The sequence below is a fragment of the Anopheles coluzzii genome, chromosome 3 (assembly GCF_943734685.1).
Source record: "Anopheles coluzzii chromosome 3, AcolN3, whole genome shotgun sequence".
In the NCBI taxonomy this organism is placed as follows: domain Eukaryota; kingdom Metazoa; phylum Arthropoda; class Insecta; order Diptera; family Culicidae; genus Anopheles; species Anopheles coluzzii.
In genome coordinates this window covers 44,628,304-44,647,276 of record NC_064671.1, presented here as the reverse complement: position 1 = coordinate 44,647,276, position 18,973 = coordinate 44,628,304, and the positions used below count along the sequence as shown (strand labels likewise).

Genomic DNA, 18,973 nt, shown 5'->3' with positions numbered 1-18,973 from the left:
TCTCTCTCTCTTTCCCTCTCTCTTTCTCTCTCTTTTCTTCTCTTTTCTCTTCTTAAACGTTCCCGTCGTATTATATTGAATGTGTACCCCTAACTTTTTTTGATCCTTAACCTATCATTACACAAAAAACAACAATGCAACTCATGTTCACCGATCTACCTATACTATCTTATTACTCCACTTCACTAAACATTATATACTAAAACATACATCCCCTTCATGAAACTCATTCTTGGCCCACCATTCCACTACAAACCATGCGTTTCTGTAATACTCTTCTATCTGTATCTACTTCCTTGACGTACTGACGTACAACACCACGCATTCCAAAACTGATCGTGCATCCCTAACTACTAAAAATACTAAACATTGATGGTATTCCTAATCTCTTCACAACAAAACAAAAATCATCACGAAAAATGCATACCATTGTCCCACCAACATTGGCACCGACGTTTGGACTAAACAAACCCGGCACGGAACAAATTTTCAATGAATAATAAAACAATTATTAAATCAACCCTTCCTACTCCAACTTCAGAAAAAAGGAAGCCGAGAAAAGGTAATTTTTGAATTCACTTAATTACAACCACAAAATAGCGGTATAATTTGAGGGAGTCCCAGTCATCCAACAGTTTGTCCTTTTTTTGTAAAAACGTTCGTTTTTGTGTAAAGTGTTCTACAAACAGTTCGAATGTTTCGTATTGAATTAATCCTTGATTCTTGTGCATTTTATATGACTATTAGAAATATTTAAAAAAAAACCCCTTCAATGTTTGCGTTTTGCGTATGATGCACACCAACCACAAGCCCACAATCCCAAAAGGCTGGCCGTTTGCGCTATGCGCTATGTGGTGAAATGATTATTCTACGCACTGGAAGACGAAATCTAATCTTGCTTTGCATATAGATTAGAAAATTCGTGTGAAAAATTCATGCGCTCGTGTACCATTTCAATGCCGACGTCCGCCCGCCCGATCGGGTTATCGAAGGAGAGCACAGCCAAACACAACTAGTGGGAAAGCTTTCGGGCTTTGTCCTTTGGCAACACAGCTACGAAACTCACGAGTAGTTTCCACCAAATATTGATGTTAAATTTTGGCTACACATCGCTTGTTTTGCTTCAATTTTCGATAAGTCTAGTTAGATGGGCATTGAAGATAGATGGGCAGATGAAGCTTTCGTTTCACCGATAAACGGTATCCACCATGGCGTTCAATGTAACGAGCGCTCTGTGCGCTGGCTTGCAAGAATCGCTTTTCCATCACGCAAACCGAGGTGAAGTAATTCAATAAAGTTGTTTTTATTTTCAACATACGGATTTGGAACAGCATGGCACCGCTGGGAAGATGGAATCACTCTTAATCTGCACAATGTTGCTGACAAATTCAGTAGAAGGGAGCGGGGCCACCAGCAATCCGGCACGTATATAACCGTTGTCCCTGGTTGAAGCATGTCACCCTCTTCACGAAGACATCTCGAACAATTGGTTCTTGTTTCCCTTCTTTCACTTTAATTTTACTCCATTTACTACCCCCTAGCTGACTTGACTTTGACACTCGGATTTCTTGCTCCATTTTTTCCCCCTCAACGGATTGTTACGGCGTGTCGGTGTAGTCGGGATGGCGCATATTTCACATTCCACCCATTCCCAAAGACTTCTCCGATACACCGGTGGAATTAATATTGACATCCTTATCCGGTAATCGTCACCCGATCGATTCACTTTGCGCTAGTGCCCCAAGTCGGGCCCTGGTTTGCCACCTAAACAACAATGCCATGATTCTGTCTGTGGAGTCGTTTTCGAGTACCTTCCGCGTACCGCGTTCAAAGCCCGTGCGCACCAACCTGTCAACGACACCATTATATGTGTGAGTGAATCCTTGAAAGCGGGCTGGTGGGAGGGAGAAACTTTTCGTTTGCTGGTGTCTAAAGCTGAAGCACTTGAAACTGGCACGATCGTGCTCACAATTGACAATTAGTAGTGCGTAGCTGTCAAACGAAACCAAGCACTCGAGCACACTACTATTCCCTCGTCCCATTAACCTTTGCAATCCTTCAGTGTGGTAGGTGCCATTTTTCATCGATGCTCGAGCACGTTCCACATAGGTGAGGGGATGGGCACAGTCCCACAAACCCTCACTTTATCACCCGGTTCCGATTGAGCGCAAGATCGATGGATGCTTCTCCACTTCGTGTTTGCGAAATAACGTTGCGCAGAAATTTATAGGCATACCATTGTTGACCTCAATTATTTATATGCTTTTTTTTGTGCTTCGTCTCTCCGTTGGTCTCTGGGAGGGTAGAAAACCCTGGGCCCCATAAAAATGGGGGAAAAGGGAACATCAAGGGAAACGAAGGGATAAACGTAGATGATAGAGGCGTGATGTTTTGTCGGGAAGACAAAAGGGCACAGGAAATTGATTGAGTAATTCATGTGCTCTTTTACGCTGTCCATTACATCTTTACGGTGGTGATAGTGAGCGAAAAGCTCTACCTCAGGACCATCCATCCATCCATCCATCCAGTGAAGCTAGGGCAGCGGACTTTGCGAAAGACGCTATATTTCTTTCCATCCTCGTTACAATCAATAATTTCAATCAAATTAATTTCCTAGCGTAAAAGATGGCTCCAACTGTGCACACCCATTCACAATTAGACAGCCCTAACTTTAAAGAGCTTTTACAGGAGATTATGAAAGTTTTCAGTGTTTCAGAGCTTTGATTGATTGCTCTTGTTTGTGGACATTTTTCCTTTTCAATTTGACGGAAAATTGATGTTGCATTTGTCGGTTTTAATTTAACTATTTTGTTATGATAAATAAGAGAAGATTTATCTATTTATTTAATATTCTGTTTTTAATTGAATAACTTGTAATTGTCAATAAACTAAATGATATCAATGGTTTGTTAGCTAGATGGCTAGTAAGTGAGTTTTATTTCCATTATTAAATTTAACTATTTATGGACAATAGTCCAATACAATAGTACTTTCAAAAGACTTGCGCGTTAATGGGTACGAATCTCTATTCTCTCCTCATTGACTCATGCTATGTTTAGTAGCTAGCTTGGTCAGTGTAACTAAATAGATGTGTATAAAGTGCATAATTTAGAAACAATTAGATGAAGGAGAAAAATATAATTTGAATTGAAATCCCCTTGGATGATACAAGCCTTAAATTATGGTGTCAATTAATAGACAGTTTTCAAGGTAAAATAGATGCTTTCCTTACAGTAATGTACACGGTCATCGCGGTGATGCTGCTGATGATAGGTCCCACCTCTTATCTCAACACAGGATTTGAGAAAGACAGAAGTATATTTGCGATAATATTACTCTAAAGTAGGCTTTCACCATGCGGCAGATCTTGGATAAGATGGCTGAATACAGACACGACACATACCATCTCTTCATTGACTTCAAAGCTGCATATGATAGCATAGCCAGGGTAAAACTGTACGGCGCTATGAGCTCTTTTGGTATCCCGGCCAAACTGATAAGACTAGTTAGAATGACTATGACCACTGTCACTTGCCAGGTGAAGGTGCATGGAAAACTCTCGGGACCTTTTGCTACCACCATAGGTCTGCGCCAGGGGGACGGGCTTGCCTGTCTCCTATTTAACTTGGCGCTAGAGAGGACCATCCGTGACTCGAGGATGGAGACTACTCAACCCAGATCCTGGTATACGCTGATGATATAGACATCATTGGTCTGCGGATCTCCTATGTAGCAGAAGCCTATCAAGGGATCGAGCAGGCGGCAGAGAACCTCGGATTGAAGATAAACGAGGCAAAGACCAAACTGATGGTGGCAACATCAGCGGCCCTACTAATAAATAATGCAATCCAACGTAGGCGTGACGTACAGATAGGTGAGCAAACTTTTGAAGTCGTCACAGAATTCACCTAGCTTGGGTCAAAGGTCAGCATGCGACAATAGCATGGTAGCAAAGTTACGCGCAAGGATGCTGTCTGCCAACCGGTCATTCTACAGGCTGAACAATCAGTTCACCTCAACGAACCTGTCGCGACGGACGAAGCTGGGACTATATAATACCTATATAGTACCGGTACTCACATGCCTCTCTGAGATATGGACACTGTCCATATCTGACGATACCGTCTTAGTCGCGTTCGAGAGGAAGATGCCCAGAAGGATACTTGGCCCCGTATGTGTGGAAGGACAATAGAGGAGCGTTATAATGACGAACGATACGAAACCTCACTGTAGTACAGCGTATCAATCTCGCCAGGCTCCGGTGGCCCAGCCCGGAAAGTCTTTTTAGGTCGTCCACAAGGACAGAGGCGTGGTAGGCCCAAATTGAAGTGGTGCCAGATGGCGTGGTGAGGTGTCCGCCATTAAGGCCGGGATAACGGACTGGCAGACGAAGGCGCCGAATACGTAAGTAAGTAAGGTTTTGAGGAAACTAAAAGTGTGCGAGCAAGTAGTGGTATCGGACGCCATTCAAATGAATTCACCCAGTTATATACACATCCAAGACCACCAACATAGTTCCACGAAGGATAAACGGGTCCTTATTCTATCGAATACAATGGTAGACCCTAGGCATCCTAATGTATCTGGATAAGGCCACTTACAATCATCAATGAGTGAATCTCGTTGATTCCCAACGACTGTGTGCAGACAGCGAACTCTTCCAAATGAAATGAATGGCGGTCGTATACGGATTGTGGTTAAAGTAAACAATACAAATTTTACCTTTTCCATACATTTTAAGGACTAAATTCATTAGAATGCAGAAGAAATCCTGTAAGAAATGGAAATGGAATTCATCGATATGGAAATGCGTTTTGAAATACATTTGTACCATAATTGTATCATGTAACATAACTAACTGTTGATTAACAGTTTATTACGACAATTTAATTATTTAAAATGCCTAATTGCTTCATTGCTTAGAAAAGGATTCAGATATAAAGTAAAAGCTCTTTGCAGAATTCAAACAAATGTATGCTTTAGCACGCTTAGAGCATAACACATAGCAACATCTAAACAAAAGCGCACTAAACTGCAAATGACATGGAATGCAATCGGTTCCATTATCTATTTTGCCATGGAAGACAAGGATTGTAAGGGAAGAAACACACATACACACGCGCGCACCAACATTCAAATGGCACAACTATTACAAAACACATATTCACCACTGGCGGCGTTTACTCTTTTCTCCTGTCATCGATCCCGTTTTCCCAAATACGCCTCTCCAAAACGCCATCTCCAATCTTCCACAGGCACTGAGCGCTAAACATCGCCACAATCGTCCAGCGGTGAGCGAAGTGGAAGTGACCGAAGCGGAACCGTCCCGTACGCCCGAGGACAGCGTGTGCAGCGTCGAGGGCCCAACCGACACTGGTACCGGAACCGGCGAGATTTCCGGCATTTCCAGTTCCAAATAGCTACCGTCGGCCGGTGCGGTACAATCGCAACAGTCTGGCGGCCGATCGCGCTACAAGGAATACAATTTTTAAGCAGTAGCAGCAGCAGCAGCTTTCCACAGCTATCCACAGCTATCCAACCAGTCCTCCAACATCTCTTCACCTGCTGACCATGCTGAGTCTCAACACTCTCGGTAACAATAGCAGCTCAGTGAGTCTGGGAAATGCACTGGACTTATCCAGTGTTCACGCAAACCGGAAGCAGTTGCTGTTCAGACACGTCTATGGGGCTGCCGTATTGACGGGTTGCAGCCAGAACCTTTTCCCGTATTGTCAAGCACACGATATTACACAGCGTTAGTTAGCGAACCAGGGGTTCAAACATTGGCAAAAAAAAACAAGAAACGAATCTAACAAACACCGGATCTTAAATATCCTTATATCATCGTGAGAAACTCATTTATGTTATCATATGCAGCAGCTCGCTTTTACACATTCTGTCGCCAAGTCAATATTACTTGCTTTGAGTATATCTCATGCAACAGTAAACAGCAATAAGCATTGAAATAGGATCTCATTTTATTCGTTGTTTAGTAATGATGAGTTAGCAACATACTTCAAACATTTTTTCCAAGCGGTATAAAAGGTTGAAGTACAACTCTTATCAAACATATAATTCCTGCTTTTTCATCCTTGACAGTCCTGGGTACCAATCAGACAGAAGGGCGAGACATACATTAGTATGGAGTTACTTGCAACTGATCATGATACCTCATTCATAACAGTTTTGTTAGGATATTTGTTAATACAATGTGTGTTTAACAGTCAGAATCCGGCACCGAATGCATACGGATAACCAAATGTGTACATACGAAGGGAAACTCTCTGCAACGTTTACATACACAAACACAAGTCACTCTTAACTATTTTAATGAGCTTCTTTCTAGAGAGAAAGACGCACAATATAGTGTAGAAAACTGTGAAGATAGTTTAAACCGAACGAAATAGATGGCCATCTCATGCGGCAAACATTAGTTGGCAGCTGCACCACACAAAAGCCCTAGAAATAGGGTAAGGATCCCTTTTACTAGTAAGAACAGAAACAAGACCGCAAAGCGACAAAGTTTGAATTTAAGTAAAATTTAAAACGAAAGTAAATAAGTAGTGTTATGTACAAAAAAAACAATACATATACGCACAAAGACAAATGACATTGTATCGAACATGTCTTAGATGGAGCTGGGTACTTGAGCGAGTGTGAGTACATCTAGACTCCCCCCTGTTATCACGTAAATCACGCAACAGAGTTGACGATTTCTTGTACCATAATAGGGAACAATGTGTAAGTAACGTGTAATGATTACTATTATAAAGAACAAACATACATACAATATCCCTTATCATGAGCTTAATCAAATAGATAATCCAAACAGCAGAAAACATGAATAAACACTTCGCCGTCGAGACAGTTGGTTGGGCGGTTGGTTTGGGAGAATCAGACTCCGATCGGCAATGCGCAAGTGTGGCACGTGTTGACGCGTAAACGCAGCCAAGTATAGCAGACATTTACACTCTGATCGCACGGACCATTCACCGCTGTGGTCCACTAGGATAGCATCATGTGCAGCGAGAGCTAGGGAAATGCAGAAGACAGATATAACATAATTATATTACATACAAAATTTAGGGCAAATTTAGGGTCGGATGTTGTAAAAAAATAACTCACAACACACATTATCATTGCTTTGTTCTCTAGACAGAAAAGCGACTATAAGTGGTTCTGTTTTATGCGTTTACACAATGTACGCTAATGTTTTCATTCTCATTTAACAATTCGAATTTCTTCGCCCAACCGTCTCTGGGGCTGGGACCACCAGCCTAGTCGAGATTGGTGCTGGTAGGCGAAGAAATGTGTAACCAAACGCCAACTCCGAAAGATCCGCTCTCTCGATGCGCTTGTTCCCGGCTGTTGGTGGCGAACTCGTTTTCCACCACCCACAGAGACAAGAGACACACAACAAGACCGCGGAACCTGCTCCATCGATCGAGCCGTCGATTAGGGACGGGAAGGTATATATATATAGTGTTATATACGTGTAACGAGACGAGACATATACGATTAGTTCGTTTACTCAATAAACAGAATTGTATCTTACTATCGTTAAGTGGAACTGCTATTACTACTATTACTACTACTGTAACTATCATTGCATAAGAAGTATTATGAAATGTTTAACATGTATCATGTCTGGGAGGACAAACTGCATGCAAATCAGTGGGATAGAAAATGAACGAAGCCATAGCGGGGGTGGGGGGTTCGACCGACCGGTTAGTAGATTAAAATGGCAGCGAATAGCATATATACCTAGCAGGTGGTAGCAACTATTGTAACAAAATAGGCAAAGTACGCAGCAGAAGCATAAAATGTTCTGATTACGCGGACGAAGGAAGCACAAACAATGACGAAATGAAACTATCCACCTTAACGTTTACTGTACTATCTTACTCTAGTTCTTACTGCAGATAAAATAGAAGAAAATACCAAAAATTAGCTAATGACAGCAGCATTGTAACGCCCACTCCAGTCCAGTCCACATACACGTACAGAGTGTAATGATGTTTGAAGATTGATAGTTGATAACAATCTCTCAATGCAAAAAGGGAATTAAGTAAAGCAAAGACAATTTAATTTTCTTTTGTATATGCAATGAGCTAGCGCTTCGAAATTTGATGATATTGCGATTTTGTATTGTTATGTGAAGTAAATTAATATAATTGCTTTCGACATTCTGTGCAATACAATAAAAGAAGAATTGTGTGCCACGTGTGCATAAACTTTCAAATCGAACGAAAGCATAAACTTTCAACTTTCATATTGATGCACCTGGCCACAAAGAATAGGCAAGGAATGTGTATGCAAACACACAGGCAGAACACAGTTTAATTTCAACAGCCGTTGTTCCCACCAGAAAGCATTTCCTAGGTACGTTCCCACCTTTTTCCAAAATTCAATCATGACTCGAATCATTTCTTTGAAAAAAAAAAAGAAAGTCTCCATACACGAATCAACCTTGAGCATGTGAAAATAGAGAGCAACACGAAATAAAAATTCCTAAATTTAAAGCGATTGACAGCAACAGAAAATGCACAAATGTCCAAGAACCTCGAATGTGTAGTATCCGAGTCTGAGCGCCAGTGGTGTATGGAAAGGGAATGAAATGGAACAAAACTGATAATAAAACATGTACTGCAGGAACTTTAGTGCAAGTAAATCAAGACGTAAACGTAAAACAAGAATGAATAAAACAGAGAAATTCCCGAGATCATGCGAAATGATTAATGTATGAGAAAACTTACTCTTTGGTTAGTATCCTGCTTTTGTCATTGCCGTCCACTTTTCGCTGTCCGAAGCAGTGCTGCTTTTGTAACAATAACCCCAGTGTTACGGTTTTCGATAATTTTTTTTTTTTCGATCTTTATTCTTTAATAGTTTGTTTGTCTTTTATGTTTCACTTCTGCCAGCTGACATAGAGTAGTCGAAAATGCTAAAGTTTGGTTTTTCTCTTTCAGAGTATTGCATTACGTTTCGCTATATTTTTCGTTTAGCTAAGTTTCTTTTAACCTTCATTTTGGTATTAATCATCTCCGACTACACCACTGGACACAGACGGGAGATGGTTTATGGGGTTAGTATATTTTTGTTTGTTTGTTTTACTTGTTATGTCATTTTCCCTAAGTAACTTTCTGCTCAACCGTCGAACAGTTCCTCATCGTAGGCACAATGAACCGATATTAGTTGGTATAACTTATTAACACACCGTCCGTCCAGTCTATAGTGATTGCAACGAAGATGTCACAGTAGTAGCTTATTATTATAAATAAATATATACAAAATACGTTCCATATAATAATTGCTCTCATCATTCGCTTTGCCCTTCACTTCCACGTACCATTTGTATGTTTTACTCTTTCTTATACCCCAACTACCGGTCCACTACTTCCTTCGTCAAGTGCTGCACACTGCTGGGACGTGACCTAAACATCAACTATCACGGCGAAATGGTATGTTGGAAAAAATGAAGGGATTTTAGCAAGTTGGGAAATATATTCAATCCTGCATGCAGGACGTTCGCTCTGCCGGCCAGCTTGTTGGTGTGAACGAAAAGAACTGCAACAAAGGCGACAGAGAAAGTGACTCCTAGAACGTTGGTGCAGAAAGGATAAATAAGCTGTTTTCCTCCTTCTTGATCCATTTTAGCAGCTTATTCACAAGACTTATCACTTCGTTCTTCTCAACCGTCGGCTCAAACGTTACAAACAGCTCGTATGCCTGCGTCACCTACAATAAATATATTCAAATAGTGTCCAGTGTTAGGCAACGTATCTGTTTCGGCCATCAACAATTTGATTGCTTAAATCAACAATGAACCAATACGAGCGTATTAGGAGGCTAATATTTACCCAAGCAAGCAGCACTTCCTTTTCCTTCATCTGGTAGATCAACTTGACGGGGCGGCCAGAGTTGTGAATGCGATGATGTAGCCGAAAGTACATCCCTTCCAGACGCTTAAACTGTTCCCCGCTCGAGTACGGCACGGTCAGCTCCGAGCAGAGTAGCTGAGCGTTCGACTTGCTTTTGTACAGAAAGTGTCTTATCTCTGGAATGCCAATGTTCAACAGCTTGATGCCTTTGTTATTGATTGCATCGTTGATTGCTTCCAAGCAATTGCTTCTGCGTAGTTTCTGCACAAAAGGAACAGCATCGAAAGGAATTAATAACTTATTAACAATGTTAGCAAACAAAGCGTTTTAAGAACAAACAATACCTCAGTTATCTTTCGCTTTGCCTCCGATAGGATATAGAACACGTCCCGCTCAATCGATAACAGCAGCAAACAGGCTTGACAGTCTTCGGCCAGGTACGATACGTGTGCGTGCAGGAATCCGCTCGAGTCAAACTTGGGAAGACATAGCGGTGTCCAGCTTTCGGCCGATTTGAAGCTTTCCGAGCACTCGATCAGGTTGAATATGAGTCTCAAATCAGCCGGATGAATGAAATACTTCTTCATGCGCACCAGTGCGATCAGCTTATTGTTGGCAATTAATACTGCAAACACCAGGTTCTTGATCTTTCCGCAGTTGCTCTGTATAGCGGACACAACCGTTTCTCGTACGGACGGCTGCAGCGGCAAGATGCGCACCGAGTGCGTCATAAAGCTGAACGGATTATTCGACACCACCTTCCGATCGCACTTATCACTGACCAGCAAATGGTCGATCAGCCGTTCGCTACCGGCCAGCAACCGACGAAGATCGAAATTTTTTCGCCTCTCGAACGTTTTGATCATATGACTAAGCGTTAGGGTGGAAAGAATTTGATTATACACGTCACTGAAAAGAGCAAAAATGCAAAATTTAAGGGTACATGCTTTTTGTTTTCTTCTCAGATCTCAATTCGCCTTACGTGAGCTGCAGTTGTATTTGTTGCACGCTGTGGGATGTCCGCGAAACCGCCACCAGAATCAAGGGTGATTTAACTAGAAACACAAACTTTACACCGGCAGCATGGATCGATTTGATCGTATCGTTGCCACTTTGGATAAAACTAACTAGCGCCTGCATCACTCCGAACAAGGTGGCCAATTTGTCTTCATTGCCGTGCATCGAGTAGATCGGTTTGCCCGCCGTGCTCAGTATGAAGACGTGTCGCTTGCGGTTTAGAAATTCGGTATCGTGCAGATAATCACCCGAATCTAACTCAGTGCCGATCGCAACAGTTCCGCCACTGCCGGGTTCCGTTGCTTCAGCAAGACTAGTAGTGGATGCATCGAATTCCCTGCTTTTGGCACTACTGAACGAACTCGATTTGCTCATCCCACCGTCAGCCGGGTAATTAGTAACCGTGTCATCCTGCACCCTCGCTGTATTGCTACGATCGGACCCACTTTCCTGATCGTCCTCACGCGCCTTCTCGTCTGCATCGGTACGTTCACCAAGGCTGCCCTCCAGTTCCTGCAGGTGGGTGGGATTTTCCTGCACACTTTCCGCCGGTAGGCTATTTATTTCGTGGGAAAATTCTTCGAACGAATCCGTCGTTATCAGCGAACTTTCTTCGCACACTCCCGGCTCGCACTGATCCACCCCGTCTGGCCTGGGGTCGCTCATGTTTATCTTCGGTGTACCTATTAATATCTATTCGTATCTAGCCCGGCACGACGAAAAGAACGTAAAATTGATCGAGATCAGGTAAGGGAAACGGAAATTTCCACCTTTAATTAAAAAAGTCTCACTTTTCAACCACGAAATCCGTAGTATCGTCAAATTACGTCCGTGGCGGGGAAACCAAAACACGAAGAAAAACAATCTGATTATTTGATAGATTTACATTTTCTTCCGCTCCACACCCCGTCCCGTTGAACATAATTTGACATTAAATCTTTGTTGGCACGTTTGACGTTTCGACTAGTTCTAAATGAGCGGATATGTTTTTGCTTCGAAATCGGACCGTACTTTCTATTTCAATAAAAACATAAACACACACACATTTCTTTCTTCACACAGCTTTCCGTACAATATAGCAGGGCATTGAGTTTTACTTTCGTACCCACATATCATTTTATATTGCTTGTACTAAAAATTGTTCCAATTTCGGCAATGTTTTCCTCGGGCTGTACCAGACGATGACCATGTGCCCGTCCCGCTGTGCCCATCATGAACTGACTTTGCTGCCGAGACAACAAGAGCAGACGTACGTTTTCCTAAACCTTTGTTTTTGTGCGAATTTCAATCGGGAAGAATTTGTCTCATTTTGTGATCGCTTGCGGAAAGAAATCTTCGAAATCAGTGCAATGATGTTCTGTTTCCGCTATCGAGCTGCGCAACCGTTGTGTCTGCATACGTGCGTGTTTACATTTGCGCTGAGTGTTTGGTAAAGTTCCCAACCCCATTGCCCGAGCGGAATTGGTTCACCTTTTGGGAGGGCAACCAGCAACAGTGATGATAGAGAGACTGCGAATATCGGGACTCGCCCTTTCGACATTACGGCTTCAGTGGACGATAGCGCTGCGAGTTTCTAAATTTCGCTAATGGCTATTGGTACCTGTGTACGGTGGCACCCCTTTTTCTAGTCTCTTCCACTGTCATCACGCCTATTGATACTGGTAGGGGTGGGTTTGTTTGCGCGATAATCTCCATTGTCGAGCTGTAGCGCGCACATAGCTAATCTTTCCGCCTTGTTGCAGGTGTTGTTTGGTCGATTTTGCTGCCAGCCTCTGCGTGTGTGAGTAACGGGTACGTGTGTTCCACGAGAATCGTAGGATTGATGGTATCGTTGGCCCTCCACTTGGCCCTCGTGAACGACGCAAACCTTAAACACGATAACCAGTGCCGAAAAGACGCAGTCTAGGGGACATGGGTTGCATCAATTCGAAGAAGGACGACAAGGACTACCATTCCAACATCTTTCACGTGATCAACATCGACAACGATGGGACGGAGCTGTGGAGCGGTAAGTTGGAAGTGACTCGCGTCGAACTAACGCTCTACCGGAAGGGCAAGGAACCGACCAAGTGGCCGTTGAAATGTTTGCGCCGCTACGGCTACAACGTGGATCAGTTCAGCTTTGAGGCCGGTCGCCGCTGTACCACTGGCGAGGGTATTTACGCCTTTCGATGTCGACGGGCGGAAACGCTCTTTTACACTGTGCAGGCCTACATTCAGGGACGCATCTACAGCGATGAAAACACGAACCCTAATGATCCCTACCCGATACCGGTAGCTTCGAATGGGCCCTCGGTTGCGGCTCGCAGCGTTTCGCAGAATAATACTGCAACGCGCAGCAGTGGCAGTGGTGGTCAGGGCCAGCAAATGCAGTGCACGTTCGTGATGAACCGGACCGGCATGGCTACGAGCCAGTCGCTTAGCCCGAATGGGACGATTCACTCGAACTCAAACCAAAGCCGTAGCACGGACACGCTCCCACTGGAGGGCAACTATCTCGAGCCGACGCCGAATCGTTCGAACGTTTCCGGAACGGGGCAACCGCATACAATTACCACCCGCTTTCAGCAAGGACTACGGCTCAGTTCGGTTAGCAGTGGCCCTATTAGTCCCGACATAACATCACCCGGCTCTCCGAACAGTATGACCAACATACTGGAAGTGACGACCCTGAATCCGCTGCCCACGTCCCACACGAGCGGAAGCGTGCATCAGGGCGTGAGTAACGTCTACCAGGAGTTCCCCATGAAAGATTCGACGATGGCTTCCCTCCATCATCAGCATCACCAGCTGCTGCTGCATCAGCATCACGTGCATCATCCCATAGCTGCCCCGATAGTGGCCCCGCTCGTCGGTGGAGTGGTTCGAACGTCAATGGACGTACCGCCCCAGGAGCCTGCACCGGGCACATCGACGTTGCTGAACTCCACAGCTGGTTCCGAGGTAGCAACGGGTATGCAGAACGCCGGCCCGAACGATGCGCTCATTTGCGGTGCTGGAGAGTACGATCAGCAGCAACCCTCGACGCCAGATGCCATCGATCCGGCGCGACTGTACATGAATGTAAATATTGCTGGCAACGAGGTTGGCTCCGGTTGCGCTGCAAAGGGTAAAAAACCGGCCGCTTTCAGTAGCAAGAGCAACTCTAGTCTGATTTCGATTTCAAACATCACTAACAACAACAACAACACAAACCATAGCCATAACAGCACTGGTTCGTTCGACGAGTGCCAATATCAAAACGTGCGCACGCCGACATCCATAACCGCCATCGGCAGTGCGAATGGGGCAGCGTTGCCTTTGCTACAGCAGACCATCGTGACCGGTAACGTGTTCGCCCAGTTCCAGCGGCTGAATAGTGCCGGAGGTGGACCGGGGAATCAGTTTTCGATGGATCCGAATCGGTTCTACGAAAATTTGGAACCGGGTGAAATGAAAGCCGTCTTTCTTCGTGGTCGTTGCTCAAAGCCTGATATTTTCAGCAACGTTGACCTACCATTAGACCACTCGGAACCGTGCACTCCCACGGCAACTGCTGCGAACCAGCGGAAGGTGAACTACATCGTGCTGGATCTCGATCAGTCAAACTCATCGCATAGCATAAGCGGTGCGGCAGGATCTGGCACGAATGGTACCGGCATTCTTTCGCCGACTAGTACGGTGCCGGGCGGATCGACCAATGGTAACACGATTGCTACTAGCGCCACAAACGGTGCTAGTAACTTCAACAACAATAACAACAACAATGCAGCGATCAATCTGAACAGCGTTGCACCGGGTGGAATGTGCAATTCAGCTAGCGGTATGGCATTGGGAACGATTGGCCCAGGCCAATCCGATCACCGCGTCACGTCTGTTGCGGGCGTGGGCTGCAACACGGGCCTGTGCAGTGGCGGAACGCAAGGAGCTGCAGGCGCTGGCAATGTGACTCCTACCAGTGTCGGTTTACTGCCACCGGAGAGCCCGAAGAAGGCATCGCTCGGGTACGCGACGATCGATTTCAACAAAACAGTGGCACTCAGTAACTCTACCACGCCTTCGTCCGAACTCGACAGTGAAGGATCGCGCAAAACCCGCCACAACTCGACGGTTACGCCTCTGGCAAGGCAGAGCAACTCGGTAAGCGATTAAGGTTAACACGCTCAGTGAGTGGAGTCCGTGCTCGTTATTCTAGTTGATAATTTGGGGCATTGTAATTAGGAGCAAACAATTAGCAAGACCTAAGTACCATCCCAGTGTTTGGCTCAACTGTCACTCAAGCTATCAAGCAGCAACTTAGCTGCACTTTACCGGGAATGATCTTGCTTTGCAAAGTTGATTTTAAAATGATGCTGAATTTATATATTTTAATGAACAGGAGAACCATGTTATGAATCAATCTTTCCTTTTTGTAAAGGGTATTTATGATTTCGTTGTTTCGGTGGTTGTATTAAATTGATTTTAATTTACTAGTTACATTTGCTACTAATATAACATATTTATCTCTTTCTACATTACGAAAGATGTATAGAACAAATTGAGCGTATTTTATGCAATTTTAGCGATTTTAATTTAATTTTACTTTAGATTAAATCAATTTAATTGTTCTTTTTTTAGAACACATTACGATCTCTTTCCGTGCTAAAGAGAGCGTAAGCTGCAACGTAAATGAATTATAATAGCATATTAGATGTCGATAAAAATAACGTAAATTGTTGTTAGTCTTAAGACAGTGAAAAAAGGAAGAGACATAAAATTTAGCACAATACAAAGTATGCAGTTTTCAAATGTTAGACAAATGCATGTATTGTATAAACCGTAACCGCCACTGGTTTCAAGCCGCATATAATTTGTTCTTCATTATTTCGATTCACTGAACGTATTTGTATTACAATACGGAATCAGTGAATCGAAATAATGCCAACATCATAACATGTTTACACAAATGATATCTCCAAAGAATAGCTTTATTACAAACAAAAAACAAAATTAACAGTGCTAATGCTCAAAAGATTGGAATTACATTGATTCTTGTAAAAAGCGCGATTTATGAAAGGAATTGTATGCGTTCAGGGAACCATTCAAAACATCGTTGATAAGAAGACATTTTTTACATTAAATTTCTACATATTTCATTTCTATGATGTGTATGTTTCGTTATCGAACAATTAAGTGCGCAACGGTCAGAAAGAACCAAACCAAACGGTACAGCACAAAGACAGGACGAAAAGGTACGACAAAAAGCGCCAAAAATTACACAAAATATTTAAAAAAAATTAAACATAATTTAAGGAGAAACAAAAGCAGAAAGATTGTTACTGCGCAGTGTGGGCAGATTTAAATTCTATCACTCATATACTCCATTGTTTCGTTTAACAGTGTTATTGCGACGAAAAACAACCGCACTATAAACCAAACCCGTCACAATTTTCATAAAATACATAAACATATAAAGGAACACAAAGCGCCACAAAGCGCTCCTAAACGAAATGTTGTATAATGTGTGATACGATGAATGTAGCCAAACAATATGCTGATGTAACAGTGGTAACAGTTAATCTGGGTTCTAGCACAATGAATCGTATGGGTTCGATTGGAGCAGCTGAGGGAAGACAAAAAAAATTAACCAAGCTGGTCTGAAAATAACCCCAAAAGGTAGGAGATATTATTCTGTAAGAATTTAAGCCTTCAGCACGGAAGAGAGAGAGAGAATCATAGAGAAATCATAGAGAAAATTGTCTGTAAATTTAACCAATAAGTAATTGGAAGCCGAAAGATGAGAACAGTTTGATATGAAAAACGGTAAAGCTAAACAGAAGTAACAAGCCGCCGTACCAGTGATCAGTTAACTTTGTTCATTTTATATTTCAACTGAGACATTAATTGTTTAAGAGAAAGCTGAACGTAATGTGTAACAGCATTTTTATAGTTTAAATTTATCTCATGTTAGGAAATGAAAAGGCCTGAACATCGTAGCAGATCGGCTACATAAATATGTAGCGAGTGTATTTTCCTCTGCAAAGAAGATGACACACACACACATGGCCAAATAATAGAATGCCAAAAAGAAACGTTTGTTATACCACAGATGATACACAGCTGCGTCTGCCGTAAGTGTGCGGAACCATCAAATAAATCTAATAAAATTTATAGTTTACTATAAATACGTAAAACGTCCTGCATTTTCTTCCCATGGTCTAATCGCGACTAACGGCTCTTCCAATTCTATCGCTATCGGCTGTGAAACTCACCGATGAATTAGATATTTTATTATACAGTGTAGTGCCGTTTCTCCGGGTACCTTTTATCCGGCTGTCCATTAATCCGTGCTGTTCAGAAATGACAGTTCAATACAAAGGTGACATTGCGTTATGAGGAGGATATTTGAAAAAGTGGTTATAAGAGCACATTGTCATCACAAAACAACGCTATAATTCATGGTAAATTTCAAATATTCACATTGGAAAAACATGAAGTTACTAAAACTGGGTTATTTTTATCAAAAAATAAGATAATTTTCCAAACATTATTCAGGAATTGGTGAAAAAATATGTCATTTGACTCATTATCCATGTTATTCGCATATCCGAGCGAGGACAACTCCCGAGGAGCCCGGATATACGGCGCTCCACTCTATTAACAAATAAAAAAAAAATTGCTGCAAACATGAAATTTAGCTCCGAAATAACCGGTATCTTCAACGTGTTCCTGCATCGTACGAATCGTAAATGTGTCTCACGGGCTTGGATAAACGCTTGAATGAAACACTTTATACAATACTAATTTACTTACTTATCCGGCGCTTCAACCGCTTTGCGGTCTTGGCCTGCCTCAGGAGTGTCCGAAACCGCTCACGGTCTTGCGCCTTCGTCTGCCAGTCCGTTTCCATGCGTACAACATGACCAGCCCACCCGAGCCTGGCGAGCTTGACACGGTGAGGTCGTCGTACATCTCGTATAGCTCGTCATTATAGCGGCTCCTCCATTGTCCTTCCACACATACGGGGCCAAGTATCCTTCTGAGCATCTTCCTCTCGAACGCGGCTAAGAGGGTTTCGTCAGATTTGGACAGTGTCCATATCTCAGAGGCGTATGTGAGTACCGGAACTATATAGGTACTATATAGCCCAGCTTCGTCCGTCACGGCAGGTTCTTTGAGGTGAACTGATTTTTCAGGCTGTAAAATGACCGGTTGGCAGCCAGCATTCTTCCGCGCAACTCAGCTTCCATGCTATTGTCGTTGCTGACCTTTGACCCCAGATAGGACTTTATACAATAGCATCATTTAAAAATCTGCAAAACTTTTTTAATCGATCTCGCAGTGAGCCTCTATTTTTATTCTTTTTATTTCACGTTTTTTTACTCGTTTTTAATTGAAGTTGCTTACTTTTGGCTATATAAATGTAATGCTCGTCACATCGCCGTGTTTTGTTAGCATTACACTGTTTTCCGGATCAGTTTCTGATCTTATTCAACATTATTCGCATTATTCAACCATCGCAAGAGATTTTTTCAACAGCCTAGCTGTCACAAATAATGACAGCTGTTGAAAAACATCTTGAACGTTTAGAATAATGCTGTTCACATTGAAAACTGAGTAGGAAAACAGTGTATTCTCACCAACTCTCTCAAATGCACCTTACGCTCTAGATTGCGCTCTCCCCTGTTTCTGTTCATTGCTAAAATGAACGTGTCTTCTTTCTCTATTGCTGTTTATCTTTTTCTGACCACGTTGTATTTAGCGCAATGTTCTTGAAATGATTTTTTTTTATACACAAACGCACAAGGAAAACAAAAGCAGCAAAAATTAAGTAAGTTTTCGTAAAGAGTAATCGTGTTATAACGTATTTTTGAAACGTTATTTAAATTTGACGTTTGCTAATATAGTACAGGCGGTCCCCGAGATACACGGTACCTCTTATACGCGGATTCGGAGATACGCGGTTTTCTAAATTTGACAGTTCTTTGAGCAAATTGTACTGGTTTGACACATCAATTGTATATTGCCAAATAATTTCCATTTCGATCGAATGTTGAAAACTATTTCAAAAAGTTTAAAACTGTTATATTCAGTCAGAATAATATCAAATAACTCAT

General features: G+C 42.7%; 3 protein-coding genes across 11 annotated transcripts in view; 2 read left to right on the top strand and 1 right to left on the bottom strand.

The window, feature by feature from the left end:
* The window catches only part of LOC120957267 (probable G-protein coupled receptor 158), a 66,021-nt gene extending 57,301 nt beyond the window's left edge, over nt 1-8,720 (top strand). For 3 of the 6 annotated variants that reach the window (XM_040379375.2, XM_040379369.2, XM_040379370.2), the window contains exons 12-13: nt 542-562; nt 5,256-8,720. In XM_040379375.2, the coding sequence (XP_040235309.1) occupies nt 542-562; nt 5,256-5,420 (186 nt within the window). In that variant the 3' untranslated portion in view covers nt 5,421-8,720. The remainder of the gene's footprint in view (nt 1-541; nt 563-5,255) is intronic. The other 3 variants (XM_040379379.2, XM_040379376.2, XM_040379374.2) reach the window with 1 other exon arrangement.
* A 121-nt stretch (nt 8,721-8,841) lies between these two features.
* LOC120957271 (vacuolar fusion protein MON1 homolog A) lies at nt 8,842-11,815 on the bottom strand. Of its 3 annotated transcripts, none has more exons than XM_040379384.2 (5): nt 11,690-11,815; nt 10,864-11,601; nt 10,226-10,790; nt 9,861-10,142; nt 8,842-9,738 (listed from the first exon to the last, which is right to left on the bottom strand). In XM_040379384.2, the coding sequence occupies exons 2-5, from the start codon at nt 11,562-11,564 to the stop codon at nt 9,598-9,600; spliced, it is 1,689 nt and encodes a 562-aa protein (XP_040235318.1). In that variant the 5' UTR covers nt 11,565-11,601; nt 11,690-11,815; the 3' UTR covers nt 8,842-9,597. The 3 variants fall into 3 exon arrangements, with proteins under 3 accessions (XP_040235318.1, XP_040235320.1, XP_040235319.1); XM_040379386.2 differs by having other exon boundaries at nt 10,864-11,591; nt 11,690-11,808; XM_040379385.2 differs by having other exon boundaries at nt 10,864-11,809.
* Nucleotides 11,816-12,088: 273 nt separating this feature from the next.
* On the top strand, nt 12,089-17,043 carry LOC120957270 (mucin-22). Of its 2 annotated transcripts, none has more exons than XM_040379382.2 (2): nt 12,089-12,559; nt 12,641-17,043. In XM_040379382.2, the coding sequence occupies exon 2, from the start codon at nt 12,810-12,812 to the stop codon at nt 15,027-15,029; it is 2,220 nt and encodes a 739-aa protein (XP_040235316.2). In that variant the 5' UTR covers nt 12,089-12,559; nt 12,641-12,809; the 3' UTR covers nt 15,030-17,043. The 2 variants fall into 2 exon arrangements, with proteins under 2 accessions (XP_040235316.2, XP_040235317.2); XM_040379383.2 differs by having other exon boundaries at nt 12,089-12,565.
* Nucleotides 17,044-18,973: the final 1,930 nt, after the last annotated feature.